General features: G+C 42.2%; 1 protein-coding gene, 30 non-coding genes and 4 pseudogenes across 31 annotated transcripts; all 35 read left to right on the forward strand.

The window, feature by feature from the left end:
• Positions 1–390: 390 nt before the first annotated feature.
• Positions 391–509, forward strand: LOC124317624. The gene has a single exon (XR_006912141.1). It is a non-coding gene; the product is annotated as a 5S ribosomal RNA (ribosomal RNA).
• A 754-nt stretch (positions 510–1,263) lies between these two features.
• On the forward strand, positions 1,264–1,485 carry LOC124317756. The gene has a single exon (XR_006912261.1). It is a non-coding gene; the product is annotated as a small nucleolar RNA U3 (small nucleolar RNA).
• A 510-nt stretch (positions 1,486–1,995) lies between these two features.
• LOC124317720 lies at positions 1,996–2,098 on the forward strand (annotated as a pseudogene).
• Positions 2,099–2,180: 82 nt separating this feature from the next.
• On the forward strand, positions 2,181–6,340 carry LOC124317598. The gene is made up of 2 exons (XM_046782773.1): positions 2,181–3,307; positions 3,394–6,340. The coding sequence occupies exons 1-2, from the start codon at positions 2,181–2,183 to the stop codon at positions 6,338–6,340; spliced, it is 4,074 nt and encodes a 1,357-aa protein (XP_046638729.1).
• A 314-nt stretch (positions 6,341–6,654) lies between these two features.
• LOC124317717 lies at positions 6,655–6,830 on the forward strand (annotated as a pseudogene).
• Positions 6,831–7,339: 509 nt separating this feature from the next.
• On the forward strand, positions 7,340–7,503 carry LOC124317666. Its single transcript, XR_006912181.1, has one exon. It is a non-coding gene; the product is annotated as a U1 spliceosomal RNA (small nuclear RNA).
• A 192-nt stretch (positions 7,504–7,695) lies between these two features.
• Positions 7,696–7,785, forward strand: Trnah-gug. Its single transcript is given in 2 exon segments — positions 7,696–7,732; positions 7,751–7,785. It is a non-coding gene; the product is annotated as a tRNA-His (tRNA).
• A 404-nt stretch (positions 7,786–8,189) lies between these two features.
• On the forward strand, positions 8,190–8,331 carry LOC124317801. The gene has a single exon (XR_006912303.1). It is a non-coding gene; the product is annotated as a U4 spliceosomal RNA (small nuclear RNA).
• A 574-nt stretch (positions 8,332–8,905) lies between these two features.
• On the forward strand, positions 8,906–9,028 carry LOC124317847. Its single transcript, XR_006912347.1, has one exon. It is a non-coding gene; the product is annotated as a U5 spliceosomal RNA (small nuclear RNA).
• A 203-nt stretch (positions 9,029–9,231) lies between these two features.
• On the forward strand, positions 9,232–9,350 carry LOC124317877. Its single transcript, XR_006912375.1, has one exon. It is a non-coding gene; the product is annotated as a 5S ribosomal RNA (ribosomal RNA).
• A 748-nt stretch (positions 9,351–10,098) lies between these two features.
• LOC124317625 lies at positions 10,099–10,217 on the forward strand. The gene has a single exon (XR_006912142.1). It is a non-coding gene; the product is annotated as a 5S ribosomal RNA (ribosomal RNA).
• Positions 10,218–10,971: 754 nt separating this feature from the next.
• LOC124317758 lies at positions 10,972–11,193 on the forward strand. Its single transcript, XR_006912263.1, has one exon. It is a non-coding gene; the product is annotated as a small nucleolar RNA U3 (small nucleolar RNA).
• A 510-nt stretch (positions 11,194–11,703) lies between these two features.
• On the forward strand, positions 11,704–11,894 carry LOC124317711. The gene has a single exon (XR_006912222.1). It is a non-coding gene; the product is annotated as a U2 spliceosomal RNA (small nuclear RNA).
• A 509-nt stretch (positions 11,895–12,403) lies between these two features.
• Positions 12,404–12,567, forward strand: LOC124317668. Its single transcript, XR_006912182.1, has one exon. It is a non-coding gene; the product is annotated as a U1 spliceosomal RNA (small nuclear RNA).
• Positions 12,568–12,759: 192 nt separating this feature from the next.
• Trnah-gug lies at positions 12,760–12,849 on the forward strand. Its single transcript is given in 2 exon segments — positions 12,760–12,796; positions 12,815–12,849. It is a non-coding gene; the product is annotated as a tRNA-His (tRNA).
• Positions 12,850–13,253: 404 nt separating this feature from the next.
• Positions 13,254–13,395, forward strand: LOC124317802. Its single transcript, XR_006912304.1, has one exon. It is a non-coding gene; the product is annotated as a U4 spliceosomal RNA (small nuclear RNA).
• A 574-nt stretch (positions 13,396–13,969) lies between these two features.
• On the forward strand, positions 13,970–14,092 carry LOC124317849. Its single transcript, XR_006912348.1, has one exon. It is a non-coding gene; the product is annotated as a U5 spliceosomal RNA (small nuclear RNA).
• A 203-nt stretch (positions 14,093–14,295) lies between these two features.
• LOC124317878 lies at positions 14,296–14,414 on the forward strand. Its single transcript, XR_006912376.1, has one exon. It is a non-coding gene; the product is annotated as a 5S ribosomal RNA (ribosomal RNA).
• A 748-nt stretch (positions 14,415–15,162) lies between these two features.
• LOC124317626 lies at positions 15,163–15,281 on the forward strand. Its single transcript, XR_006912143.1, has one exon. It is a non-coding gene; the product is annotated as a 5S ribosomal RNA (ribosomal RNA).
• A 754-nt stretch (positions 15,282–16,035) lies between these two features.
• On the forward strand, positions 16,036–16,257 carry LOC124317759. The gene has a single exon (XR_006912264.1). It is a non-coding gene; the product is annotated as a small nucleolar RNA U3 (small nucleolar RNA).
• Positions 16,258–16,767: 510 nt separating this feature from the next.
• LOC124317719 lies at positions 16,768–16,905 on the forward strand (annotated as a pseudogene).
• Positions 16,906–17,955: 1,050 nt separating this feature from the next.
• On the forward strand, positions 17,956–18,131 carry LOC124317718 (annotated as a pseudogene).
• Positions 18,132–18,640: 509 nt separating this feature from the next.
• On the forward strand, positions 18,641–18,804 carry LOC124317669. The gene has a single exon (XR_006912183.1). It is a non-coding gene; the product is annotated as a U1 spliceosomal RNA (small nuclear RNA).
• A 192-nt stretch (positions 18,805–18,996) lies between these two features.
• Positions 18,997–19,086, forward strand: Trnah-gug. The gene is given in 2 exon segments: positions 18,997–19,033; positions 19,052–19,086. It is a non-coding gene; the product is annotated as a tRNA-His (tRNA).
• Positions 19,087–19,490: 404 nt separating this feature from the next.
• Positions 19,491–19,632, forward strand: LOC124317803. Its single transcript, XR_006912305.1, has one exon. It is a non-coding gene; the product is annotated as a U4 spliceosomal RNA (small nuclear RNA).
• Positions 19,633–20,206: 574 nt separating this feature from the next.
• Positions 20,207–20,329, forward strand: LOC124317850. The gene has a single exon (XR_006912349.1). It is a non-coding gene; the product is annotated as a U5 spliceosomal RNA (small nuclear RNA).
• Positions 20,330–20,532: 203 nt separating this feature from the next.
• On the forward strand, positions 20,533–20,651 carry LOC124317879. Its single transcript, XR_006912377.1, has one exon. It is a non-coding gene; the product is annotated as a 5S ribosomal RNA (ribosomal RNA).
• A 1,235-nt stretch (positions 20,652–21,886) lies between these two features.
• On the forward strand, positions 21,887–22,005 carry LOC124317880. Its single transcript, XR_006912378.1, has one exon. It is a non-coding gene; the product is annotated as a 5S ribosomal RNA (ribosomal RNA).
• A 754-nt stretch (positions 22,006–22,759) lies between these two features.
• Positions 22,760–22,981, forward strand: LOC124317762. The gene has a single exon (XR_006912267.1). It is a non-coding gene; the product is annotated as a small nucleolar RNA U3 (small nucleolar RNA).
• A 510-nt stretch (positions 22,982–23,491) lies between these two features.
• LOC124317712 lies at positions 23,492–23,682 on the forward strand. Its single transcript, XR_006912223.1, has one exon. It is a non-coding gene; the product is annotated as a U2 spliceosomal RNA (small nuclear RNA).
• A 509-nt stretch (positions 23,683–24,191) lies between these two features.
• LOC124317670 lies at positions 24,192–24,355 on the forward strand. The gene has a single exon (XR_006912184.1). It is a non-coding gene; the product is annotated as a U1 spliceosomal RNA (small nuclear RNA).
• A 192-nt stretch (positions 24,356–24,547) lies between these two features.
• Trnah-gug lies at positions 24,548–24,637 on the forward strand. Its single transcript is given in 2 exon segments — positions 24,548–24,584; positions 24,603–24,637. It is a non-coding gene; the product is annotated as a tRNA-His (tRNA).
• A 404-nt stretch (positions 24,638–25,041) lies between these two features.
• Positions 25,042–25,183, forward strand: LOC124317805. The gene has a single exon (XR_006912307.1). It is a non-coding gene; the product is annotated as a U4 spliceosomal RNA (small nuclear RNA).
• Positions 25,184–25,757: 574 nt separating this feature from the next.
• Positions 25,758–25,880, forward strand: LOC124317851. Its single transcript, XR_006912350.1, has one exon. It is a non-coding gene; the product is annotated as a U5 spliceosomal RNA (small nuclear RNA).
• Positions 25,881–26,083: 203 nt separating this feature from the next.
• LOC124317881 lies at positions 26,084–26,202 on the forward strand. The gene has a single exon (XR_006912379.1). It is a non-coding gene; the product is annotated as a 5S ribosomal RNA (ribosomal RNA).
• The last annotated feature ends 483 nt before the right edge of the window (positions 26,203–26,685 follow it).

A 26,685-nucleotide genomic window follows, 5' to 3' on the forward strand; every position in this document is an offset into this window, starting at 1 on the left:
CGCAAGCTAAGTAAAGCGCGAAGCGCACGGCACAGCCGAGAGGCTTGTACGTTGGTGGTTTCTTCGGGCAGCTCTATCTAATCTCTCTGACTCTGAGATCCTTATGCAACGCAAGCTAAGTAAGGGAAGCAATCGTTAGCCTTATGACACTTGGATTGTTGGCTCATTGATCGGACATCCCCGGAACGAGAAAATTAAAAATGACAGTTAGCCAAAAATAGTGGCGTTTGGAAATATTATCAAATTTTATATTCGGTTGTCCATTGACAAATGTACTTATATGTCCTCGTTTGTTTGGCTAAGGTTGGTGTGTATTTCGAACAGAAAGTAAGCAAGCATTAGAACTAGATTTAGAGGCGAATATGGTCGGGTAATGGCGACTGAATTGATGTCAACGGCCACACCACATAGAACTCACCCGGTCTCGTCAGCTCCCGGAAGTTAAGCTATGTCGGGTCCCGTTAGTACTTGGATGGGTGACCGCTTGGGAATACGGGATGCTGTTGGCATGGTGTAATTTTATTTTTGCTCCCCAAGTTAGATGAGACATGGAATATAATGTATTCTTTAGGTATTAGTTGAAAAGGGTATTGCTGGGACTTTGATTAATGATACCATATATTGTAGAACGCATGTTTGTTTGATCTCGGTAGTTTTAACGACAAAAAAAAAGATAGAGGTTTGGCTATTTTGTTGAGGCTGTTGCATGACGCCCACTCACTGGCACGATCCCACTACTGCCGAACACGGGAACTTTTGGCTGCTAGGTTTCCCTCCTGACCCACTACGCTCCTCCTTAGCTAACCTGCACCTACTAGATTCCTCTAGCAGATCCATGCTGATGTCAAGCTTAGTGCGGGCACCTGATCAACATGCGGTATCACGAAACAGGGCTCCTAAACTCAAGCCATCCACTCTACCAAGCCTCCCCGAAGCAGGATTATAGGTGCACGCCAAACACCCAGCTGATAAATGGGCTCTCAATCGATAATACATTACTGTAATAAATTGATTTGATGAGCACGCGGATTCTTTATTGTGTCCAAAATTGGTCTCGTCACTTGTTCTATAACTATTAAAGAGCTTCTCGGTGTTTCAATAAATGAACAAAATGCAAGACCTGACAATGTATGTACTGTGTGCGTCAAGTATTGCAAATCTCAATTTAATATTCCGAAATATCGATCTATGCACTGTAATTTACGCCAAAGCTCATTGATCGTACAAACCTTATTTAGAGTTCTGCAAAATAACATTGCATTTAAGATCATACTTCACAGGATCATTTCTGTAGTATATCTTGACTTGTTTCCCACCAGAAACTTGTCTCCTTTCAACCCACGATGACGAGTTAAGACGCTGGTTTCTGAGCGTGAAACAGGCTGTGAGTGTAGCTGTCTCGACAGCATCAAACACAGTCATTGAGGACCGTTTCCGTTAAATCCATGTGAAATAGCGGAAGGAAACTAGCGTGTTCAGAGTGGTTGAGATGATAAAACAAATTTAAATTCTTGAAAATCTAAAGAGATAAATCTTAATAATAATTCCAGGTATTCGTGTCCTTAAATCATCTGCTTGTATGGCAAAATAAATTGTGAAAGTGAGGTTGGTCAATTTGAGGATGTGTCATGACTTTATGATCGTATTGCATTCTTTTAGTTATTGTTATTTAATCATGATTAATTATCGTTCAGAGCTTTTGTCGTCAGGTGGCGTGGCAAAGCCATATTCTGAAAAAAAAGGACCTAGTGTGATAACGAGAGTAAAATTTGCAACGCCTTCAGCGTAAATTGTATCTCCCTTAATACAGTATGAGCATAATAAAACAAATGAAAATGAACTTTATAAGCATCAAGTGGTCGCGTCTGGAAAAATGAACAACTCAATATTTTATAGCATTTCTTGAATGTTTTGAGTGATATGAGTATTCTTCGTACACCACCGGAAATGTGTTGAACCTCAGTGGTTATTTTGGGCAGTAATCCTTGTAACATTATCGCTTCTCGGCCTTTTGGCTAAGATCAAAGTGTAGTATCTGTTCTTATCAGTTGTTTCCAGATGCCACTCGCTTGATCTTTTGCCTCTTGTCCCAACCTTTGAAGTGATCACCTTCTTCTCCCTATTTTTCTACCGCCTATATTGACCGTATTGATTTTGCATATGTGTACCCTTGCTATATTATGAGTGACAGTGATTCTTCCAATTGTACGCCGCCTCGTGGGAGCAGGTTCACGGAGAACATTACTGATGTGGTCTACATCAGCCTTCCCATCCCTTCTTCTGCCACCTTCTCCTGCCACATCTGCACTACCGTTGGGCAGAAGCTGTTGACCCATAACAGCCTGAAGAAGCACTTCCGCGCCACCCACAAAGGTACCATTGTTGTCCGCTTCGAGTGCCACATCTGCCAGTTCGAGTTACCGAGCGTGAGAAGCTATGCCGCCCACCATGCTGAACTCCACTCCCGTCGACCGGTGTCTCCACCCTCTACCACGCCTGGTACACCCCAAGTGCCGCCCATCTCTTCCGAGGCCATTGATTGCTTCCTTGCGGCGGCTCGACGTCAATCCATATCAGAGGCGCTGCCTCCTGACCCATCTGCTGTGGCGCCGATCCCTCCGACGGCTGCCCCCACTAATCTACCTCCTCTTCTAGATACCAGGCCGATGCATCCCCATCCGCCTGGCCTCCTCATCAACTTCGGGCCTCGTGAGCTACTCCCGCCCCTCAGTGCTTCTCTCAGTTATGTGCCAAGTGACTTCCCTCCTCCGCCGCCAGAGCCAGATCCTCCAGACGGAAATGGCTCTCTATGGTCCTGGACTGGTCGTACGAATGTTCTGTATGACGTGCTTGATCATCCGGTTGTGAGTGGTTGCTGGGAAAGAGGTGGTGGTGGCCGCTGTTATCGCCCGCGCTCCCATCCACCAATAGTGACTGAAGAAATCCGCATTGCCCGGCAGCTTCTTCTCCCCAGTGCAGTTTCTGTTCCGCCACCGGAAATGCCGCAAAATAGTGTCGCTCCAGTGCTTGCTCAGCCTCCTTCGCCGCTAGCTACACCGAGCCTCCGAAATACTACCCACACGCCACCTACCGGCTCCCTTCCAGCGTCTGGCGCTCCAGGTGCTCGAGGCCTAGTTTATGCTGCAATCTCTCCTCCTCCCATAGTGAGTGAACCAGTGACTTCACCCTCCATGCCAGATGCTCCACCGTGGAATCGGGATGCTCATCAATCGGCCATTTCGACCTTCCTCGACGGCCTGACCCTCGGCTGTCTACTTCTTCACTTTCCGCCCAGCCCCCAGGGCTCGTACAGCAGTGCGAGCCACCTGGTGGTCGGCGTGGAAGACGATCTCGTCAGCTATCTTCTCATTTGCCGCCTGTGACCAACCGCAGGGCTAATGGGCGACCGGCTACCTCTTTTCGGCGTCGTTCCCCTTCACTTGACCCTGCACGGATAGATGAAGAAGAGGAAGCTCCTGACATCCCCCCACCAAAGCTAACGGATCTCCAACGACAGTGGGTTGATACGTTCAACTCACTCCTCCCTGAGGATGTTGATGGCCTCTCGGCCCTCTCGTTGGCTATTTCTTCTGCTGCTGCTGAACGGCAGGACACAGCACCACCACCTCCTACCCGTGCTCCGGCTCCCCGTAATCAAGGTCTCAACCGAGCCCCACGTAGGCGCCCACGATACGATCCCCAGGATGCTTCTGCCATTCAGAAGCTCTACAGGATAGACCGAAACAAAGCCATGACCCACATCTTGGCAGAACCGTCTCCGTACTGCGCGGCTGAACCGGCAGCAATCGAGACGCACTTGACCACAATTTTTGCAGGGGAAGAGCACCCCTGGTCCGATCCACCCGCCTGTGTGCCGGCCTTTGATCAGCCTACCACGCCTGATGAACTGGCCTTCCTTACGGCCCCGATCACCCCACTGGAAGTTTCCTTCCGCCTTCAACGGATGAAAAACACGGCTCCTGGACCTGATGGCGCGCGTTACTCTGGCCTACGTCGCGTCGACCCTGGCTGCCACACCCTGGCCCTAATCTACTCGCGGTGCCTCCGCATTGCCAAAGTTCCAGCCGCCTGGAAAGAGTCGACGACGGTCCTCATCTTTAAAGCCGGTGACAGAGAGAATCTAGGCAACTGGCGTCCGCTCACCCTTGGAAACACCATTGCCAAACTCTACTCTGGCGTCATCGCCGACCGGATTTCCCGCTGGGCGGAAGAGGGCCACCGGATTTCGCCACAACAAAAAGGTTTCACCCGACACGACGGCTGCCTTGAGCACAACTTCCTCCTTCAGGCCGCAATTAATCAAGCCCGTCGCACCGGCCAGGAATTGTGTGTTGCATGGCTTGACCTGGCCAACGCCTTTCCTTCCGTCCCCCACAACCACATTTTTGGCACCCTAAACCTTTTAGGGCTACCTGCGGAACTAATTTCCGTCGTGCAAGATCTCTACATCGACACAACCACACGCGGGATGACGTCCAGTGGCCTGACAGCACCCATCCCAATTTCATCTGGAGTCAAACAGGGCTGCCCCCTGAGCCCTGTGATATTTGATCTGGCTATGGAACCAATCATCCGCGCTGTCATGGCGCTAAAGCCCCTCTCTTTTAAATTAGGCCTTATTGACCTCCTTATTCTAGCTTTCGCCGATGACCTGGCCCTCCTAGCAAAAAATGAAGCCGCACTCCAGCGCCAACTTGATGTGGCGACGGAAACGGCAGAATGGTGTGGCCTCACCTTCAAACCGGCCAAATGTGCCACTCTCCATGTGGTCCGGCGAGAAACTGTCGATTCCGTCTTCACAATCAACGAAAACCCATTGGCGGTCCTTGGTGAAGGACAACACTACCGCCATCTGGGAGTCCCAACTGGTTTCCGCAACAAACAGACGCCAGAGGAAACGCTGGCTCAAATTTCCAACGACCTGGACCTTCTCGACAACAGCCTACTAGCCCCTTGGCAGAAGATTGATGCGGTCGTCACCTTCATTGTGCCCCGCCTAGACTTCATTCTCCGAGGTGCCAACGTCGCAGTTAAACCGCTCAGAGCATTGGACAAGAGAATGAAGAAAAATGTGAAAAAGTGGTTAAATTTGCCCCAACGGGCCAGTGCTGAAGTGGTCTTCATTCCTAGTCCGCTAGGTGGTGCTGGCATTCTACCGTTTAGTGATATGCGCAATGTGTGCGCAATCACCCATGGTTATCGTCTTCTTACCTGTCCCGACGATGATGTACGTGAAACTGCTTGGGACACGCTCAAAACCGCGGCTCACCTCAAGATTCGACGTGTACCAGACATGGAGGACATTGCCGCTTACCTCAACGGATCCACGGATGGTGACATGATTCAAACCAACGGCGATGTTCCTTCGTTGTGGTCGCGTGTCCGATCCTGTACGCGCGCCCTTCGTCGAATCGTGAATATTGAATGGTGGTGGTGCGCCACCCTTGGTGAAATGCAGATCATCGTCCCCCGTCCTGGAAAAGAACCAGATCAGGCGCGAGCCCACCCGGCCGCCCGCAGTCAGGTGTGTAATCTAGTTAAAACGGCCCTCCGGGCCTCCTACCTCCACCGCCTTCTCCAGAAACCCGACCAGGGTAAAGTGTTCTCAGTGACCAGCCTCCGTAGTGAATCAAATCACATGATGAAAACCGGCCTTTATACCCGATTTGCCGACTGGCGCTTTCTCCATCGGGCCCGACTGGACACTGTCCCCCTAAATGGAACGCGCCGATTTGGCGCCGGCAGTAAGCGCTGCCGCCGTTGCAATAATGTGCTCGAAACTCTCCCGCATGTTCTCAGCCACTGCAAATATGTCAGTCGTCCTCGGGCTCTCCGCCACCATAATGTCGTCCATCGACTGGCCAGAGGGACGCCGGTGATTGCTGGAACGATTACCGAAGACAAGGCGATACCCGGTACCAGCGGCCAGCTCCGACCGGACCTTGTCGTCACTGATGTCTCGACCCGCTCCATCTCCATCGTCGATGTAGCCATCGTCTTCGAAAACAAATTCGAAGCGTTTCAACTTGCTCGAGCTGGGAAAATAGAAAAATATGACCCTCTTGCCGCAGAACTCCGATCTCAAGGCTGGAATGTTTATCTAGATGCCTTTGTGGTTGGTGCGCTTGGTGGATGGGATCCAGCGAATGATGCCGTTATTCGCCAACTACGCATCAGTAAAAGCTACGCCAAACTCATGAAAAAACTCGTGATCAGCGACACCATCCGGTGGTCCCGCGATATTTATGTGGAATTCATCAGCGGAAAGCGGCAGTATCGGGAACCCATTCCTATGGCTCCGCCTCCATCACGTCCCTAATTTCACATTGTCCTCACACACTAATCTCTTGATTTTATTTATCTGATCTCTCCACTCACTACTTGATGGGTTCAACACCCCTCTCACATTTTCTTCCGTTCGTTTAGATATCTTGTATTTCACTGGTCTCCTGTTCTCCAGCCTCCAAATGCCCCGTCATTTGTTGAACTGATGGGTTCATCACCCCTCTCACATTTTCTTCCGTTCGTTTAGATATCTTGTATTTCACTGGTCTCCTGTTCTCCAGCCTCCAAATGCCCCGTCATTTGTTGAACATTTCCCCTTTGGCATAGCCAACTATGTACTAGATAAAAATTCATTGTCAATAAACATTTTAATCTGTTCTTATCAGCTTAATATCTGATACGGGTTCAAATGGACCCCAGAATATTAAACTGATTTTTGGCATACGGTGGGAATACAGTGCTTGCACTGCTCCCGCCACGGGTTGACCCGGTATTGCAGTACCTCCGGGATCGGCTCACCCTCTATGAGGGAGAACATATTGAATAAAACAGAAATTGTCTTAGCACCGTATAATAAAAGACCATGTATAATTGCAAAACTGTCATGTAGACATGTTTGTAATTTTTTCTAATTGTATTTTTTTCGTAATATCAAGAAAAGCATAAAAAAATACGTACTTGATTGTGTTAACTAATTAGTACTGTTCATCTTTCGATGTGATGTTTTTTTTAAAAATATGAAGATGCGTGTATTTTCATATGAAAAGTCGATTTTCTTATTTTCTTATTTGCCAATTGGACGACCAAATGAAAAAAAACAAGCAATTTGTTTCTTGAAAAGTATTTGCAAAGATCAAGACCATGAAATAAATACTGAGCTTTATTTACTATATTTTGCTCGAGTTCGTAATTCAAGTCGATGAAAGAAAGTGGGTGGTATTCTCTAAACGTCAGTCAAATACTTGAACACTCTTTGTCAATATTGTTCTGCTGTATACAAAGTATTAAACAAAGTGAAAAAGCATCCACAATCATACTTACCTGGCTCAGAGGCAACCATGATCACCAAGGTGGTTCCTCCAGGGCGAGGCCTTTCCATTGCACTAAGGATGGGCTGACCCTTGCGATTAATCCAAATGTGATTAACTCGGGAGTACAATTTTTGGTAGTGGGGGACTGCGTTCGCGCCGTTCCCTGAACACACTATAAATGTAAGAAAAATTCTTGTCATCTGCCGGAAGTTGAACTAAATCTGGTCCCGTTAGTAAACGGTAGGGTTGACCGCTTGGGAATACGCGAAGCATCAGATTTTCTTTCTGGGAAGAAACAACAAAGTAATGAAATTCATGTTTAGCTACTTTAATATAAATCATCATGGCCAATGGATTGGCCGTGATCGTCTAGTGGTTAGGACCCTACGTTGTGGTACCTACTAGATATGAATCCGTAGTAACCCAGGTTCGAATCCTGGTCACGGCACTGAAAACTGATTTTTCACGTCAACACGCAGATTAACTATAAATTTTGTTTGGTTGGAAAGTAATGCTCGCTCACTTCAATAGTTCATAATGTGAAAAACAATTTGGAATGAAAACCTGAAATTCCCCCTCCCTTTTTTTGTGTGTGCAGGAAGTTGTTGAAATGTATGGAAGAAAAATACACATTTACAGAATTTCAAGTATTTGACCCGATATTAAGACAAAAATTATTTCATGTATGTAATGAACTGTCCCCTGTTGGTATTAGTCCAATGGGAGATGGAAATTAAAATTTGCCTAGGGTAATCTAAATGAATATTTCTGAACGAAATTGTTGGTCCAACACGTCCAAGCAGAACGAATTCAGCAAATGCTTAAGTAGACTTGCTTTTCTGATTATAATTTAGCTTTGCGCAGTGGCAATATCATAACCAATGAGGGTCTCCCGAGGTGTGATTATTGCTAGTTGAAAACTTTAACCAATACCCCGCCACGATGAAGTGAAATAATCTTTGTCGTCGGCAATTTTTGATAGCTCCATCAGGAGCATTTCAGCGTACAAGAAAAAAAAAATTACAGTCAGTTAGAAAAATTGGAGTGTTGCATAGTGTGTTTATAACATTAAACGGTGAAAGTGAAATCGTATAAGTGATTTTTGTTTCCATTTAGTTGGTATTGCACGTCAGACAAGGCTGATTAATTCGTTCGCTGAAGGCCATTAATATCAGTCAGTTGGAACATTGTGAACACGGGGAAAATATTTGAAAAGGTGATTCCAAATGACAAGGTGAAAAGATTCCACCATGTTTAAAGGGGAAGTTCAATAAATTGTTAACCGCTGTAGGGTGAATGTCGGGGTAAACATCTGATCCCACCACCTACGTGTTGGGCTTGTACCATAAAGATCGTTCATTTTTTTCAAAAATAACACTGCGCACAACTGTTTCGTTCAAAAACATGTTAACGAGCTTTATACATGATATTTACTTTAAAATAACTGTACCCATTGATAAAGAATTGCACAAGGATTTTGATATGTAAACGCATGTTTCGAAAAAAAACCTTACAAGCGCACTTCAAAATTTTGAAATGAATATAAATACAAGGCATACCACTGTTATTTACTCTGGTTTCTAATCAATACCCGGATAAATCTTTCGCCTTTTACTAAAGATTTCCGTGGTTAGGAGCATTGATGAGTCTATATGACTTATTTTTTTAACGCCCGGTCTTCTGATTGGGCACTTTGAATAAATGAAAAATTAAAAACGTCTGTATGCGGAAACAAAGATATTCTACTACTACATACTGACAACATTTGTAAAATGACAAACTGATAGTTTTTCGGTGGTTTTGGTAAGATTAGTGTGTATTTCAAAAAGATAAATCTCAAGCACAAGTAATAGATTAGAGGCGAATATGGTCGGGTAATTGCGTCTAGTTTAATGTCAACGGCCATACCACATAGAACTCACCCGGTCTCGTCAGCTCCCGGAAGTTAAGCTATGTCGGGTCCCGTTAGTACTTGGATGGGTGACCGCTTGGGAATACGGGATGCTGTTGGCATGGAATTATTTTATTTTTGTGAATCCAATTGAATTGAAGTGCTTCCCAAGATGGGTGATACTACATGGACTACAATGTATTATTTTGGCATTAGTTGAAAATGGAAGGAACGTATTTTTTACTGGATATTGCCTACTAGACGTCCTCCAACCTCTTTGTTGCTGAAAGATATTTGAAACGCCGTGCGCGAAGCGCACGGCACAGCCGAGAGGCTACTAGACGTCCTCCAACCTCTTTGTTGCTGAAAGATATTTGAAACGCCGTGCGCGAAGCGCACGGCACAGCCGAGAGGCTTGTACGTTGGTGGTTTCTTCGGGCAGCTCTATCTAATCTCTCTGGCTCTGAGATCCTTATGCAACGCAAGCTAAGTAAAGCGCGAAGCGCACGGCACAGCCGAGAGGCTTGTACGTTGGTGGTTTCTTCGGGCAGCTCTATCTAATCTCTCTGACTCTGAGATCCTTATGCAACGCAAGCTAAGTAAGGGAAGCAATCGTTAGCCTTATGACACTTGGATTGTTGGCTCATTGATCGGACATCCCCGGAACGAGAAAATTAAAAATGACAGTTAGCCAAAAATAGTGGCGTTTGGAAATATTATCAAATTTTATATTCGGTTGTCCATTGACAAATGTACTTATATGTCCTCGTTTGTTTGGCTAAGGTTGGTGTGTATTTCGAACAGAAAGTAAGCAAGCATTAGAACTAGATTTAGAGGCGAATATGGTCGGGTAATGGCGACTGAATTGATGTCAACGGCCACACCACATAGAACTCACCCGGTCTCGTCAGCTCCCGGAAGTTAAGCTATGTCGGGTCCCGTTAGTACTTGGATGGGTGACCGCTTGGGAATACGGGATGCTGTTGGCATGGTGTAATTTTATTTTTGCTCCCCAAGTTAGATGAGACATGGAATATAATGTATTCTTTAGGTATTAGTTGAAAAGGGTATTGCTGGGACTTTGATTAATGATACCATATATTGTAGAACGCATGTTTGTTTGATCTCGGTAGTTTTAACGACAAAAAAAAAGATAGAGGTTTGGCTATTTTGTTGAGGCTGTTGCATGACGCCCACTCACTGGCACGATCCCACTACTGCCGAACACGGGAACTTTTGGCTGCTAGGTTTCCCTCCTGACCCACTACGCTCCTCCTTAGCTAACCTGCACCTACTAGATTCCTCTAGCAGATCCATGCTGATGTCAAGCTTAGTGCGGGCACCTGATCAACATGCGGTATCACGAAACAGGGCTCCTAAACTCAAGCCATCCACTCTACCAAGCCTCCCCGAAGCAGGATTATAGGTGCACGCCAAACACCCAGCTGATAAATGGGCTCTCAATCGATAATACATTACTGTAATAAATTGATTTGATGAGCACGCGGATTCTTTATTGTGTCCAAAATTGGTCTCGTCACTTGTTCTATAACTATTAAAGAGCTTCTCGGTGTTTCAATAAATGAACAAAATGCAAGACCTGACAATGTATGTACTGTGTGCGTCAAGTATTGCAAATCTCAATTTAATATTCCGAAATATCGATCTATGCACTGTAATTTACGCCAAAGCTCATTGATCGTACAAACCTTATTTAGAGTTCTGCAAAATAACATTGCATTTAAGATCATACTTCACAGGATCATTTCTGTAGTATATCTTGACTTGTTTCCCACCAGAAACTTGTCTCCTTTCAACCCACGATGACGAGTTAAGACGCTGGTTTCTGAGCGTGAAACAGGCTGTGAGTGTAGCTGTCTCGACAGCATCAAACACAGTCATTGAGGACCGTTTCCGTTAAATCCATGTGAAATAGCGGAAGGAAACTAGCGTGTTCAGAGTGGTTGAGATGATAAAACAAATTTAAATTCTTGAAAATCTAAAGAGATAAATCTTAATAATAATTCCAGGTATTCGTGTCCTTAAATCATCTGCTTGTATGGCAAAATAAATTGTGAAAGTGAGGTTGGTCAATTTGAGGATGTGTCATGACTTTATGATCGTATTGCATTCTTTTAGTTATTGTTATTTAATCATGATTAATTATCGTTCAGAGCTTTTGTCGTCAGGTGGCGTGGCAAAGCCATATTCTGAAAAAAAAGGACCTAGTGTGATAACGAGAGTAAAATTTGCAACGCCTTCAGCGTAAATTGTATCTCCCTTAATACAGTATGAGCATAATAAAACAAATGAAAATGAACTTTATAAGCATCAAGTGGTCGCGTCTGGAAAAATGAACAACTCAATATTTTATAGCATTTCTTGAATGTTTTGAGTGATATGAGTATTCTTCGTACACCACCGGAAATGTGTTGAACCTCAGTGGTTATTTTGGGCAGTAATCCTTGTAACATTATCGCTTCTCGGCCTTTTGGCTAAGATCAAAGTGTAGTATCTGTTCTTATCAGCTTAATATCTGATACGGGTTCAAATGGACCCCAGAATATTAAACTGATTTTTGGCATACGGTGGGAATACAGTGCTTGCACTGCTCCCGCCACGGGTTGACCCGGTATTGCAGTACCTCCGGGATCGGCTCACCCTCTATGAGGGAGAACATATTGAATAAAACAGAAATTGTCTTAGCACCGTATAATAAAAGACCATGTATAATTGCAAAACTGTCATGTAGACATGTTTGTAATTTTTTCTAATTGTATTTTTTTCGTAATATCAAGAAAAGCATAAAAAAATACGTACTTGATTGTGTTAACTAATTAGTACTGTTCATCTTTCGATGTGATGTTTTTTTTTAAAATATGAAGATGCGTGTATTTTCATATGAAAAGTCGATTTTCTTATTTTCTTATTTGCCAATTGGACGACCAAATGAAAAAAAACAAGCAATTTGTTTCTTGAAAAGTATTTGCAAAGATCAAGACCATGAAATAAATACTGAGCTTTATTTACTATATTTTGCTCGAGTTCGTAATTCAAGTCGATGAAAGAAAGTGGGTGGTATTCTCTAAACGTCAGTCAAATACTTGAACACTCTTTGTCAATATTGTTCTGCTGTATACAAAGTATTAAACAAAGTGAAAAAGCATCCACAATCATACTTACCTGGCTCAGAGGCAACCATGATCACCAAGGTGGTTCCTCCAGGGCGAGGCCTTTCCATTGCACTAAGGATGGGCTGACCCTTGCGATTAATCCAAATGTGATTAACTCGGGAGTACAATTTTTGGTAGTGGGGGACTGCGTTCGCGCCGTTCCCTGAACACACTATAAATGTAAGAAAAATTCTTGTCATCTGCCGGAAGTTGAACTAAATCTGGTCCCGTTAGTAAACGGTAGGGTTGACCGCTTGGGAATACGCGAAGCATCAGATTTTCTTTCTGGGAAGAAACAACAAAGTAATGAAATTCATGTTTAGCTACTTTAATATAAATCATCATGGCCAATGGATTGGCCGTGATCGTCTAGTGGTTAGGACCCTACGTTGTGGTACCTACTAGATATGAATCCGTAGTAACCCAGGTTCGAATCCTGGTCACGGCACTGAAAACTGATTTTTCACGTCAACACGCAGATTAACTATAAATTTTGTTTGGTTGGAAAGTAATGCTCGCTCACTTCAATAGTTCATAATGTGAAAAACAATTTGGAATGAAAACCTGAAATTCCCCCTCCCTTTTTTTGTGTGTGCAGGAAGTTGTTGAAATGTATGGAAGAAAAATACACATTTACAGAATTTCAAGTATTTGACCCGATATTAAGACAAAAATTATTTCATGTATGTAATGAACTGTCCCCTGTTGGTATTAGTCCAATGGGAGATGGAAATTAAAATTTGCCTAGGGTAATCTAAATGAATATTTCTGAACGAAATTGTTGGTCCAACACGTCCAAGCAGAACGAATTCAGCAAATGCTTAAGTAGACTTGCTTTTCTGATTATAATTTAGCTTTGCGCAGTGGCAATATCATAACCAATGAGGGTCTCCCGAGGTGTGATTATTGCTAGTTGAAAACTTTAACCAATACCCCGCCACGATGAAGTGAAATAATCTTTGTCGTCGGCAATTTTTGATAGCTCCATCAGGAGCATTTCAGCGTACAAGAAAAAAAAAATTACAGTCAGTTAGAAAAATTGGAGTGTTGCATAGTGTGTTTATAACATTAAACGGTGAAAGTGAAATCGTATAAGTGATTTTTGTTTCCATTTAGTTGGTATTGCACGTCAGACAAGGCTGATTAATTCGTTCGCTGAAGGCCATTAATATCAGTCAGTTGGAACATTGTGAACACGGGGAAAATATTTGAAAAGGTGATTCCAAATGACAAGGTGAAAAGATTCCACCATGTTTAAAGGGGAAGTTCAATAAATTGTTAACCGCTGTAGGGTGAATGTCGGGGTAAACATCTGATCCCACCACCTACGTGTTGGGCTTGTACCATAAAGATCGTTCATTTTTTTCAAAAATAACACTGCGCACAACTGTTTCGTTCAAAAACATGTTAACGAGCTTTATACATGATATTTACTTTAAAATAACTGTACCCATTGATAAAGAATTGCACAAGGATTTTGATATGTAAACGCATGTTTCGAAAAAAAACCTTACAAGCGCACTTCAAAATTTTGAAATGAATATAAATACAAGGCATACCACTGTTATTTACTCTGGTTTCTAATCAATACCCGGATAAATCTTTCGCCTTTTACTAAAGATTTCCGTGGTTAGGAGCATTGATGAGTCTATATGACTTATTTTTTTAACGCCCGGTCTTCTGATTGGGCACTTTGAATAAATGAAAAATTAAAAACGTCTGTATGCGGAAACAAAGATATTCTACTACTACATACTGACAACATTTGTAAAATGACAAACTGATAGTTTTTCGGTGGTTTTGGTAAGATTAGTGTGTATTTCAAAAAGATAAATCTCAAGCACAAGTAATAGATTAGAGGCGAATATGGTCGGGTAATTGCGTCTAGTTTAATGTCAACGGCCATACCACATAGAACTCACCCGGTCTCGTCAGCTCCCGGAAGTTAAGCTATGTCGGGTCCCGTTAGTACTTGGATGGGTGACCGCTTGGGAATACGGGATGCTGTTGGCATGGAATTATTTTATTTTTGTGAATCCAATTGAATTGAAGTGCTTCCCAAGATGGGTGATACTACATGGACTACAATGTATTATTTTGGCATTAGTTGAAAATGGAAGGAACGTATTTTTTACTGGATATTGCCTACTAGACGTCCTCCAACCTCTTTGTTGCTGAAAGATATTTGAAACGCCGTGCGCGAAGCGCACGGCACAGCCGAGAGGCTACTAGACGTCCTCCAACCTCTTTGTTGCTGAAAGATATTTGAAACGCCGTGCGCGAAGCGCACGGCACAGCCGAGAGGCTTGTACGTTGGTGGTTTCTTCGGGCAGCTCTATCTAATCTCTCTGGCTCTGAGATCCTTATGCAACGCAAGCTAAGTAAAGCGCGAAGCGCACGGCACAGCCGAGAGGCTTGTACGTTGGTGGTTTCTTCGGGCAGCTCTATCTAATCTCTCTGACTCTGAGATCCTTATGCAACGCAAGCTAAGTAAGGGAAGCAATCGTTAGCCTTATGACACTTGGATTGTTGGCTCATTGATCGGACATCCCCGGAACGAGAAAATTAAAAATGACAGTTAGCCAAAAATAGTGGCGTTTGGAAATATTATCAAATTTTATATTCGGTTGTCCATTGACAAATGTACTTATATGTCCTCGTTTGTTTGGCTAAGGTTGGTGTGTATTTCGAACAGAAAGTAAGCAAGCATTAGAACTAGATTTAGAGGCGAATATGGTCGGGTAATGGCGACTGAATTGATGTCAACGGCCACACCACATAGAACTCACCCGGTCTCGTCAGCTCCCGGAAGTTAAGCTATGTCGGGTCCCGTTAGTACTTGGATGGGTGACCGCTTGGGAATACGGGATGCTGTTGGCATGGTGTAATTTTATTTTTGCTCCCCAAGTTAGATGAGACATGGAATATAATGTATTCTTTAGGTATTAGTTGAAAAGGGTATTGCTGGGACTTTGATTAATGATACCATATATTGTAGAACGCATGTTTGTTTGATCTCGGTAGTTTTAACGACAAAAAAAAAGATAGAGGTTTGGCTATTTTGTTGAGGCTGTTGCATGACGCCCACTCACTGGCACGATCCCACTACTGCCGAACACGGGAACTTTTGGCTGCTAGGTTTCCCTCCTGACCCACTACGCTCCTCCTTAGCTAACCTGCACCTACTAGATTCCTCTAGCAGATCCATGCTGATGTCAAGCTTAGTGCGGGCACCTGATCAACATGCGGTATCACGAAACAGGGCTCCTAAACTCAAGCCATCCACTCTACCAAGCCTCCCCGAAGCAGGATTATAGGTGCACGCCAAACACCCAGCTGATAAATGGGCTCTCAATCGATAATACATTACTGTAATAAATTGATTTGATGAGCACGCGGATTCTTTATTGTGTCCAAAATTGGTCTCGTCACTTGTTCTATAACTATTAAAGAGCTTCTCGGTGTTTCAATAAATGAACAAAATGCAAGACCTGACAATGTATGTACTGTGTGCGTCAAGTATTGCAAATCTCAATTTAATATTCCGAAATATCGATCTATGCACTGTAATTTACGCCAAAGCTCATTGATCGTACAAACCTTATTTAGAGTTCTGCAAAATAACATTGCATTTAAGATCATACTTCACAGGATCATTTCTGTAGTATATCTTGACTTGTTTCCCACCAGAAACTTGTCTCCTTTCAACCCACGATGACGAGTTAAGACGCTGGTTTCTGAGCGTGAAACAGGCTGTGAGTGTAGCTGTCTCGACAGCATCAAACACAGTCATTGAGGACCGTTTCCGTTAAATCCATGTGAAATAGCGGAAGGAAACTAGCGTGTTCAGAGTGGTTGAGATGATAAAACAAATTTAAATTCTTGAAAATCTAAAGAGATAAATCTTAATAATAATTCCAGGTATTCGTGTCCTTAAATCATCTGCTTGTATGGCAAAATAAATTGTGAAAGTGAGGTTGGTCAATTTGAGGATGTGTCATGACTTTATGATCGTATTGCATTCTTTTAGTTATTGTTATTTAATCATGATTAATTATCGTTCAGAGCTTTTGTCGTCAGGTGGCGTGGCAAAGCCATATTCTGAAAAAAAAGGACCTAGTGTGATAACGAGAGTAAAATTTGCAACGCCTTCAGCGTAAATTGTATCTCCCTTAATACAGTATGAGCATAATAAAACAAATGAAAATGAACTTTATAAGCATCAAGTGGTCGCGTCTGGAAAAATGAACAACTCAATATTTTATAGCATTTCTTGAATGTTTTGAGTGATATGAGTATTCTTCGTACACCACCGGAAATGTGTTGAACCTCAGTGGTTATTTTGGGCAGTAATCCTTGTAACATTATCGCTTCTCGGCCTTTTGGCTAAGATCAAAGTGTAGTATCTGTTCTTATCAGTTATTCCCCTACACTTTGTCTTTTAGCCTCTAGTGTCGGATCTTTGAAGCGATCACCTTCTTCTCTTATTTTTCCGTAACCGTACTGTGACTTCTTTTGCACCGAAATTTGATTGTCCCTACCGTTTGATGCTACACCCTGTTGATTTTGTTCCCTTTTGATCTATGCTGTGTGGAACGGAAGTGTCCACTCTTCACAAGTACGTGATTCCTGGGTCCAAATCTCCGCCGGATGTACCACTAAGATGACTTCCCACACCGGATTGCCACTTCTCCTCCTTGATGGTCTGTTGACCGTCCGTTTCAACTGGATGGCTCTACCTTGATGGCCTGCTGACACCTGTAATTTTTGAGGTCTGTTTTCATTTCCGTGACTGATATGGAAGTTCTCATGCCTCAACTCAACACTGGATACAGCACCATGAAGCTCATTGGCCCCCCTCTTGATAGATCCCTACTGTTTATCTCTAACTTTTGTTGCTATGCCCTGTTGTTTTTGTTCCCTTTGATCTATGCTGTGTGGAACGGAAGTGTCCACTCTTCACAAGTACGTGATTCCTGGGTCCAAATCTCCGCCGGATGTACCACAAAGATGACTTCCCACACCGGATTGCCACTTCTCCTCCTTGATGGTCTGTTGACCGTCCGTTTCAACTGGATGGCTCTACCTTGATGGCCTGCTGACACCTGTAATTTTTGAGGTCCGTTTTCATTTCCGTGACTGATATGGAAGTTCTCATGCCTCAACTCAACACTGGATAAAGCACCATAAGGTTCATTGGCCCCCCTCTTGATCGATCCCTACTGTTTATCTCTACCTTTTGTTGCTATGCCCTGTTGTTTTTGTTCCCTTTGATCTCTGCTGTGTGGAACGGAAGTGTCCACTCTTCACAAGTACGTGATTCCTGGGTCCACATCTCCGCCGGCTGTACCACAACGTTGACTTCCCACACCGATCTACTACTTCTTCAGCTTCTCACTCTTAATAATGATGAGTAAAACTCCTCTCGCAACTCTCTCTCTGTGTAGACATATTCTCTTGCATTGTCAGCCGATTTTGCATCTCTTCTCCCAAATGCCCCGTCATTTGATGAAAATTTCCCCTCTGGCGTAGCCACCTATGTACTGAGATAAAAATTCATTGTCAATAAACAATTTAATCTGTTCTTATCAGCTTAATATCTGATACGGGTTCAAATGGACCCCAGAATATTAAACTGATTTTTGGCATACGGTGGGAATACAGTGCTTGCACTGCTCCCGCCACGGGTTGACCCGGTATTGCAGTACCTCCGGGATCGGCTCACCCTCTATGAGGGAGAACATATTGAATAAAACAGAAATTGTCTTAGCACCGTATAATAAAAGACCATGTATAATTGCAAAACTGTCATGTAGACATGTTTGTAATTTTTTCTAATTGTATTTTTTTCGTAATATCAAGAAAAGCATAAAAAAATACGTACTTGATTGTGTTAACTAATTAGTACTGTTCATCTTTCGATGTGATGTTTTTTTTTAAAATATGAAGATGCGTGTATTTTCATATGAAAAGTCGATTTTCTTATTTTCTTATTTGCCAATTGGACGACCAAATGAAAAAAAACAAGCAATTTGTTTCTTGAAAAGTATTTGCAAAGATCAAGACCATGAAATAAATACTGAGCTTTATTTCCTATATTTTGCTCGAGTTCGTAATTCAAGTCGATGAAAGAAAGTGGGTGGTATTCTCTAAACGTCAGTCAAATACTTGAACACTCTTTGTCAATATTGTTCTGCTGTATACAAAGTATTAAACAAAGTGAAAAAGCATCCACAATCATACTTACCTGGCTCAGAGGCAACCATGATCACCAAGGTGGTTCCTCCAGGGCGAGGCCTTTCCATTGCACTAAGGATGGGCTGACCCTTGCGATTAATCCAAATGTGATTAACTCGGGAGTACAATTTTTGGTAGTGGGGGACTGCGTTCGCGCCGTTCCCTGAACACACTATAAATGTAAGAAAAATTCTTGTCATCTGCCGGAAGTTGAACTAAATCTGGTCCCGTTAGTAAACGGTAGGGTTGACCGCTTGGGAATACGCGAAGCATCAGATTTTCTTTCTGGGAAGAAACAACAAAGTAATGAAATTCATGTTTAGCTACTTTAATATAAATCATCATGGCCAATGGATTGGCCGTGATCGTCTAGTGGTTAGGACCCTACGTTGTGGTACCTACTAGATATGAATCCGTAGTAACCCAGGTTCGAATCCTGGTCACGGCACTGAAAACTGATTTTTCACGTCAACACGCAGATTAACTATAAATTTTGTTTGGTTGGAAAGTAATGCTCGCTCACTTCAATAGTTCATAATGTGAAAAACAATTTGGAATGAAAACCTGAAATTCCCCCTCCCTTTTTTTGTGTGTGCAGGAAGTTGTTGAAATGTATGGAAGAAAAATACACATTTACAGAATTTCAAGTATTTGACCCGATATTAAGACAAAAATTATTTCATGTATGTAATGAACTGTCCCCTGTTGGTATTAGTCCAATGGGAGATGGAAATTAAAATTTGCCTAGGGTAATCTAAATGAATATTTCTGAACGAAATTGTTGGTCCAACACGTCCAAGCAGAACGAATTCAGCAAATGCTTAAGTAGACTTGCTTTTCTGATTATAATTTAGCTTTGCGCAGTGGCAATATCATAACCAATGAGGGTCTCCCGAGGTGTGATTATTGCTAGTTGAAAACTTTAACCAATACCCCGCCACGATGAAGTGAAATAATCTTTGTCGTCGGCAATTTTTGATAGCTCCATCAGGAGCATTTCAGCGTACAAGAAAAAAAAAATTACAGTCAGTTAGAAAAATTGGAGTGTTGCATAGTGTGTTTATAACATTAAACGGTGAAAGTGAAATCGTATAAGTGATTTTTGTTTCCATTTAGTTGGTATTGCACGTCAGACAAGGCTGATTAATTCGTTCGCTGAAGGCCATTAATATCAGTCAGTTGGAACATTGTGAACACGGGGAAAATATTTGAAAAGGTGATTCCAAATGACAAGGTGAAAAGATTCCACCATGTTTAAAGGGGAAGTTCAATAAATTGTTAACCGCTGTAGGGTGAATGTCGGGGTAAACATCTGATCCCACCACCTACGTGTTGGGCTTGTACCATAAAGATCGTTCATTTTTTTCAAAAATAACACTGCGCACAACTGTTTCGTTCAAAAACATGTTAACGAGCTTTATACATGATATTTACTTTAAAATAACTGTACCCATTGATAAAGAATTGCACAAGGATTTTGATATGTAAACGCATGTTTCGAAAAAAAACCTTACAAGCGCACTTCAAAATTTTGAAATGAATATAAATACAAGGCATACCACTGTTATTTACTCTGGTTTCTAATCAATACCCGGATAAATCTTTCGCCTTTTACTAAAGATTTCCGTGGTTAGGAGCATTGATGAGTCTATATGACTTATTTTTTTAACGCCCGGTCTTCTGATTGGGCACTTTGAATAAATGAAAAATTAAAAACGTCTGTATGCGGAAACAAAGATATTCTACTACTACATACTGACAACATTTGTAAAATGACAAACTGATAGTTTTTCGGTGGTTTTGGTAAGATTAGTGTGTATTTCAAAAAGATAAATCTCAAGCACAAGTAATAGATTAGAGGCGAATATGGTCGGGTAATTGCGTCTAGTTTAATGTCAACGGCCATACCACATAGAACTCACCCGGTCTCGTCAGCTCCCGGAAGTTAAGCTATGTCGGGTCCCGTTAGTACTTGGATGGGTGACCGCTTGGGAATACGGGATGCTGTTGGCATGGAATTATTTTATTTTTGTGAATCCAATTGAATTGAAGTGCTTCCCAAGATGGGTGATACTACATGGACTACAATGTATTATTTTGGCATTAGTTGAAAATGGAAGGAACGTATTTTTTACTGGATATTGCCTACTAGACGTCCTCCAACCTCTTTGTTGCTGAAAGATATTTGAAACGCCGTGCGCGAAGCGCACGGCACAGCCGAGAGGCTACTAGACGTCCTCCAACCTCTTTGTTGCTGAAAGATATTTGAAACGCCGTGCGCGAAGCGCACGGCACAGCCGAGAGGCTTGTACGTTGGTGGTTTCTTCGGGCAGCTCTATCTAATCTCTCTGGCTCTGAGATCCTTATGCAACGCAAGCTAAGTAAAGCGCGAAGCGCACGGCACAGCCGAGAGGCTTGTACGTTGGTGGTTTCTTCGGGCAGCTCTATCTAATCTCTCTGACTCTGAGATCCTTATGCAACGCAAGCTAAGTAAGGGAAGCAATCGTTAGCCTTATGACACTTGGATTGTTGGCTCATTGATCGGACATCCCCGGAACGAGAAAATTAAAAATGACAGTTAGCCAAAAATAGTGGCGTTTGGAAATATTATCAAATTTTATATTCGGTTGTCCATTGACAAATGTACTTATATGTCCTCGTTTGTTTGGCTAAGGTTGGTGTGTATTTCGAACAGAAAGTACAGCCGAGAGGCTACTAGACGTCCTCCAACCTCTTTGTTGCTGAAAGATATTTGAAACGCCGTGCGCGAAGCGCACGGCACAGCCGAGAGGCTTGTACGTTGGTGGTTTCTTCGGGCAGCTCTATCTAATCTCTCTGGCTCTGAGATCCTTATGCAACGCAAGCTAAGTAAAGCGCGAAGCGCACGGCACAGCCGAGAGGCTTGTACGTTGGTGGTTTCTTCGGGCAGCTCTATCTAATCTCTCTGACTCTGAGATCCTTATGCAACGCAAGCTAAGTAAGGGAAGCAATCGTTAGCCTTATGACACTTGGATTGTTGGCTCATTGATCGGACATCCCCGGAACGAGAAAATTAAAAATGACAGTTAGCCAAAAATAGTGGCGTTTGGAAATATTATCAAATTTTATATTCGGTTGTCCATTGACAAATGTACTTATATGTCCTCGTTTGTTTGGCTAAGGTTGGTGTGTATTTCGAACAGAAAGTAAGCAAGCATTAGAACTAGATTTAGAGGCGAATATGGTCGGGTAATGGCGACTGAATTGATGTCAACGGCCATACCACATAGAACTCACCCGGTCTCGTCAGCTCCCGGAAGTTAAGCTATGTCGGGTCCCGTTAGTACTTGGATGGGTGACCGCTTGGGAATACGGGATGCTGTTGGCATGGTGTAATTTTATTTTTGCTCCCCAAGTTAGATGAGACATGGAATATAATGTATTCTTTAGGTATTAGTTGAAAAGGGTATTGCTGGGACTTTGATTAATGATACCATATATTGTAGAACGCATGTTTGTTTGATCTCGGTAGTTTTAACGACAAAAAAAAAGATAGAGGTTTGGCTATTTTGTTGAGGCTGTTGCATGACGCCCACTCACTGGCACGATCCCACTACTGCCGAACACGGGAACTTTTGGCTGCTAGGTTTCCCTCCTGACCCACTACGCTCCTCCTTAGCTAACCTGCACCTACTAGATTCCTCTAGCAGATCCATGCTGATGTCAAGCTTAGTGCGGGCACCTGATCAACATGCGGTATCACGAAACAGGGCTCCTAAACTCAAGCCATCCACTCTACCAAGCCTCCCCGAAGCAGGATTATAGGTGCACGCCAAACACCCAGCTGATAAATGGGCTCTCAATCGATAATACATTACTGTAATAAATTGATTTGATGAGCACGCGGATTCTTTATTGTGTCCAAAATTGGTCTCGTCACTTGTTCTATAACTATTAAAGAGCTTCTCGGTGTTTCAATAAATGAACAAAATGCAAGACCTGACAATGTATGTACTGTGTGCGTCAAGTATTGCAAATCTCAATTTAATATTCCGAAATATCGATCTATGCACTGTAATTTACGCCAAAGCTCATTGATCGTACAAACCTTATTTAGAGTTCTGCAAAATAACATTGCATTTAAGATCATACTTCACAGGATCATTTCTGTAGTATATCTTGACTTGTTTCCCACCAGAAACTTGTCTCCTTTCAACCCACGATGACGAGTTAAGACGCTGGTTTCTGAGCGTGAAACAGGCTGTGAGTGTAGCTGTCTCGACAGCATCAAACACAGTCATTGAGGACCGTTTCCGTTAAATCCATGTGAAATAGCGGCAGGAAACTAGCGTGTTCAGAGTGGTTGAGATGATAAAACAAATTTAAATTCTTGAAAATCTAAAGAGATAAATCTTAATAATAATTCCAGGTATTCGTGTCCTTAAATCATCTGCTTGTATGGCAAAATAAATTGTGAAAGTGAGGTTGGTCAATTTGAGGATGTGTCATGACTTTATGATCGTATTGCATTCTTTTAGTTATTGTTATTTAATCATGATTAATTATCGTTCAGAGCTTTTGTCGTCAGGTGGCGTGGCAAAGCCATATTCTGAAAAAAAAGGACCTAGTGTGATAACGAGAGTAAAATTTGCAACGCCTTCAGCGTAAATTGTATCTCCCTTAATACAGTATGAGCATAATAAAACAAATGAAAATGAACTTTATAAGCATCAAGTGGTCGCGTCTGGAAAAATGAACAACTCAATATTTTATAGCATTTCTTGAATGTTTTGAGTGATATGAGTATTCTTCGTACACCACCGGAAATGTGTTGAACCTCAGTGGTTATTTTGGGCAGTAATCCTTGTAACATTATCGCTTCTCGGCCTTTTGGCTAAGATCAAAGTGTAGTATCTGTTCTTATCAGCTTAATATCTGATACGGGTTCAAATGGACCCCAGAATATTAAACTGATTTTTGGCATACGGTGGGAATACAGTGCTTGCACTGCTCCCGCCACGGGTTGACCCGGTATTGCAGTACCTCCGGGATCGGCTCACCCTCTATGAGGGAGAACATATTGAATAAAACAGAAATTGTCTTAGCACCGTATAATAAAAGACCATGTATAATTGCAAAACTGTCATGTAGACATGTTTGTAATTTTTTCTAATTGTATTTTTTTCGTAATATCAAGAAAAGCATAAAAAAATACGTACTTGATTGTGTTAACTAATTAGTACTGTTCATCTTTCGATGTGATGTTTTTTTTTAAAATATGAAGATGCGTGTATTTTCATATGAAAAGTCGATTTTCTTATTTTCTTATTTGCCAATTGGACGACCAAATGAAAAAAAACAAGCAATTTGTTTCTTGAAAAGTATTTGCAAAGATCAAGACCATGAAATAAATACTGAGCTTTATTTACTATATTTTGCTCGAGTTCGTAATTCAAGTCGATGAAAGAAAGTGGGTGGTATTCTCTAAACGTCAGTCAAATACTTGAACACTCTTTGTCAATATTGTTCTGCTGTATACAAAGTATTAAACAAAGTGAAAAAGCATCCACAATCATACTTACCTGGCTCAGAGGCAACCATGATCACCAAGGTGGTTCCTCCAGGGCGAGGCCTTTCCATTGCACTAAGGATGGGCTGACCCTTGCGATTAATCCAAATGTGATTAACTCGGGAGTACAATTTTTGGTAGTGGGGGACTGCGTTCGCGCCGTTCCCTGAACACACTATAAATGTAAGAAAAATTCTTGTCATCTGCCGGAAGTTGAACTAAATCTGGTCCCGTTAGTAAACGGTAGGGTTGACCGCTTGGGAATACGCGAAGCATCAGATTTTCTTTCTGGGAAGAAACAACAAAGTAATGAAATTCATGTTTAGCTACTTTAATATAAATCATCATGGCCAATGGATTGGCCGTGATCGTCTAGTGGTTAGGACCCTACGTTGTGGTACCTACTAGATATGAATCCGTAGTAACCCAGGTTCGAATCCTGGTCACGGCACTGAAAACTGATTTTTCACGTCAACACGCAGATTAACTATAAATTTTGTTTGGTTGGAAAGTAATGCTCGCTCACTTCAATAGTTCATAATGTGAAAAACAATTTGGAATGAAAACCTGAAATTCCCCCTCCCTTTTTTTGTGTGTGCAGGAAGTTGTTGAAATGTATGGAAGAAAAATACACATTTACAGAATTTCAAGTATTTGACCCGATATTAAGACAAAAATTATTTCATGTATGTAATGAACTGTCCCCTGTTGGTATTAGTCCAATGGGAGATGGAAATTAAAATTTGCCTAGGGTAATCTAAATGAATATTTCTGAACGAAATTGTTGGTCCAACACGTCCAAGCAGAACGAATTCAGCAAATGCTTAAGTAGACTTGCTTTTCTGATTATAATTTAGCTTTGCGCAGTGGCAATATCATAACCAATGAGGGTCTCCCGAGGTGTGATTATTGCTAGTTGAAAACTTTAACCAATACCCCGCCACGATGAAGTGAAATAATCTTTGTCGTCGGCAATTTTTGATAGCTCCATCAGGAGCATTTCAGCGTACAAGAAAAAAAAAATTACAGTCAGTTAGAAAAATTGGAGTGTTGCATAGTGTGTTTATAACATTAAACGGTGAAAGTGAAATCGTATAAGTGATTTTTGTTTCCATTTAGTTGGTATTGCACGTCAGACAAGGCTGATTAATTCGTTCGCTGAAGGCCATTAATATCAGTCAGTTGGAACATTGTGAACACGGGGAAAATATTTGAAAAGGTGATTCCAAATGACAAGGTGAAAAGATTCCACCATGTTTAAAGGGGAAGTTCAATAAATTGTTAACCGCTGTAGGGTGAATGTCGGGGTAAACATCTGATCCCACCACCTACGTGTTGGGCTTGTACCATAAAGATCGTTCATTTTTTTCAAAAATAACACTGCGCACAACTGTTTCGTTCAAAAACATGTTAACGAGCTTTATACATGATATTTACTTTAAAATAACTGTACCCATTGATAAAGAATTGCACAAGGATTTTGATATGTAAACGCATGTTTCGAAAAAAAACCTTACAAGCGCACTTCAAAATTTTGAAATGAATATAAATACAAGGCATACCACTGTTATTTACTCTGGTTTCTAATCAATACCCGGATAAATCTTTCGCCTTTTACTAAAGATTTCCGTGGTTAGGAGCATTGATGAGTCTATATGACTTATTTTTTTAACGCCCGGTCTTCTGATTGGGCACTTTGAATAAATGAAAAATTAAAAACGTCTGTATGCGGAAACAAAGATATTCTACTACTACATACTGACAACATTTGTAAAATGACAAACTGATAGTTTTTCGGTGGTTTTGGTAAGATTAGTGTGTATTTCAAAAAGATAAATCTCAAGCACAAGTAATAGATTAGAGGCGAATATGGTCGGGTAATTGCGTCTAGTTTAATGTCAACGGCCATACCACATAGAACTCACCCGGTCTCGTCAGCTCCCGGAAGTTAAGCTATGTCGGGTCCCGTTAGTACTTGGATGGGTGACCGCTTGGGAATACGGGATGCTGTTGGCATGGAATTATTTTATTTTTGTGAATCCAATTGAATTGAAGTGCTTCCCAAGATGGGTGATACTACATGGACTACAATGTATTATTTTGGCATTAGTTGAAAATGGAAGGAACGTATTTTTTACTGGATATTGCCTACTAGACGTCCTCCAACCTCTTTGTTGCTGAAAGATATTTGAAACGCCGTGCGCGAAGCGCACGGCACAGCCGAGAGGCTACTAGACGTCCTCCAACCTCTTTGTTGCTGAAAGATATTTGAAACGCCGTGCGCGAAGCGCACGGCACAGCCGAGAGGCTTGTACGTTGGTGGTTTCTTCGGGCAGCTCTATCTAATCTCTCTGGCTCTGAGATCCTTATGCAACGCAAGCTAAGTAAAGCGCGAAGCGCACGGCACAGCCGAGAGGCTTGTACGTTGGTGGTTTCTTCGGGCAGCTCTATCTAATCTCTCTGACTCTGAGATCCTTATGCAACGCAAGCTAAGTAAGG

This window comes from Daphnia pulicaria, unplaced genomic scaffold, assembly GCF_021234035.1.
Source record: "Daphnia pulicaria isolate SC F1-1A unplaced genomic scaffold, SC_F0-13Bv2 h1tg000062l, whole genome shotgun sequence".
Taxonomy (NCBI): Eukaryota; Metazoa; Arthropoda; class Branchiopoda; order Diplostraca; family Daphniidae; genus Daphnia; species Daphnia pulicaria.

Bases quoted from the DNA above. Each gene is read 5' to 3' on its own strand.
- LOC124317598 (XM_046782773.1), top strand. From the start codon at position 2,181: ATGAGTGACAGTGATTCTTCCAATTGTACGCCGCCTCGTGGGAGCAGG. The intron at 3,308-3,393 runs GTACAGCAGTGC...GACCAACCGCAG, and splicing joins CCGCCCAGCCCCCAGGGCTC to GGCTAATGGGCGACCGGCTA.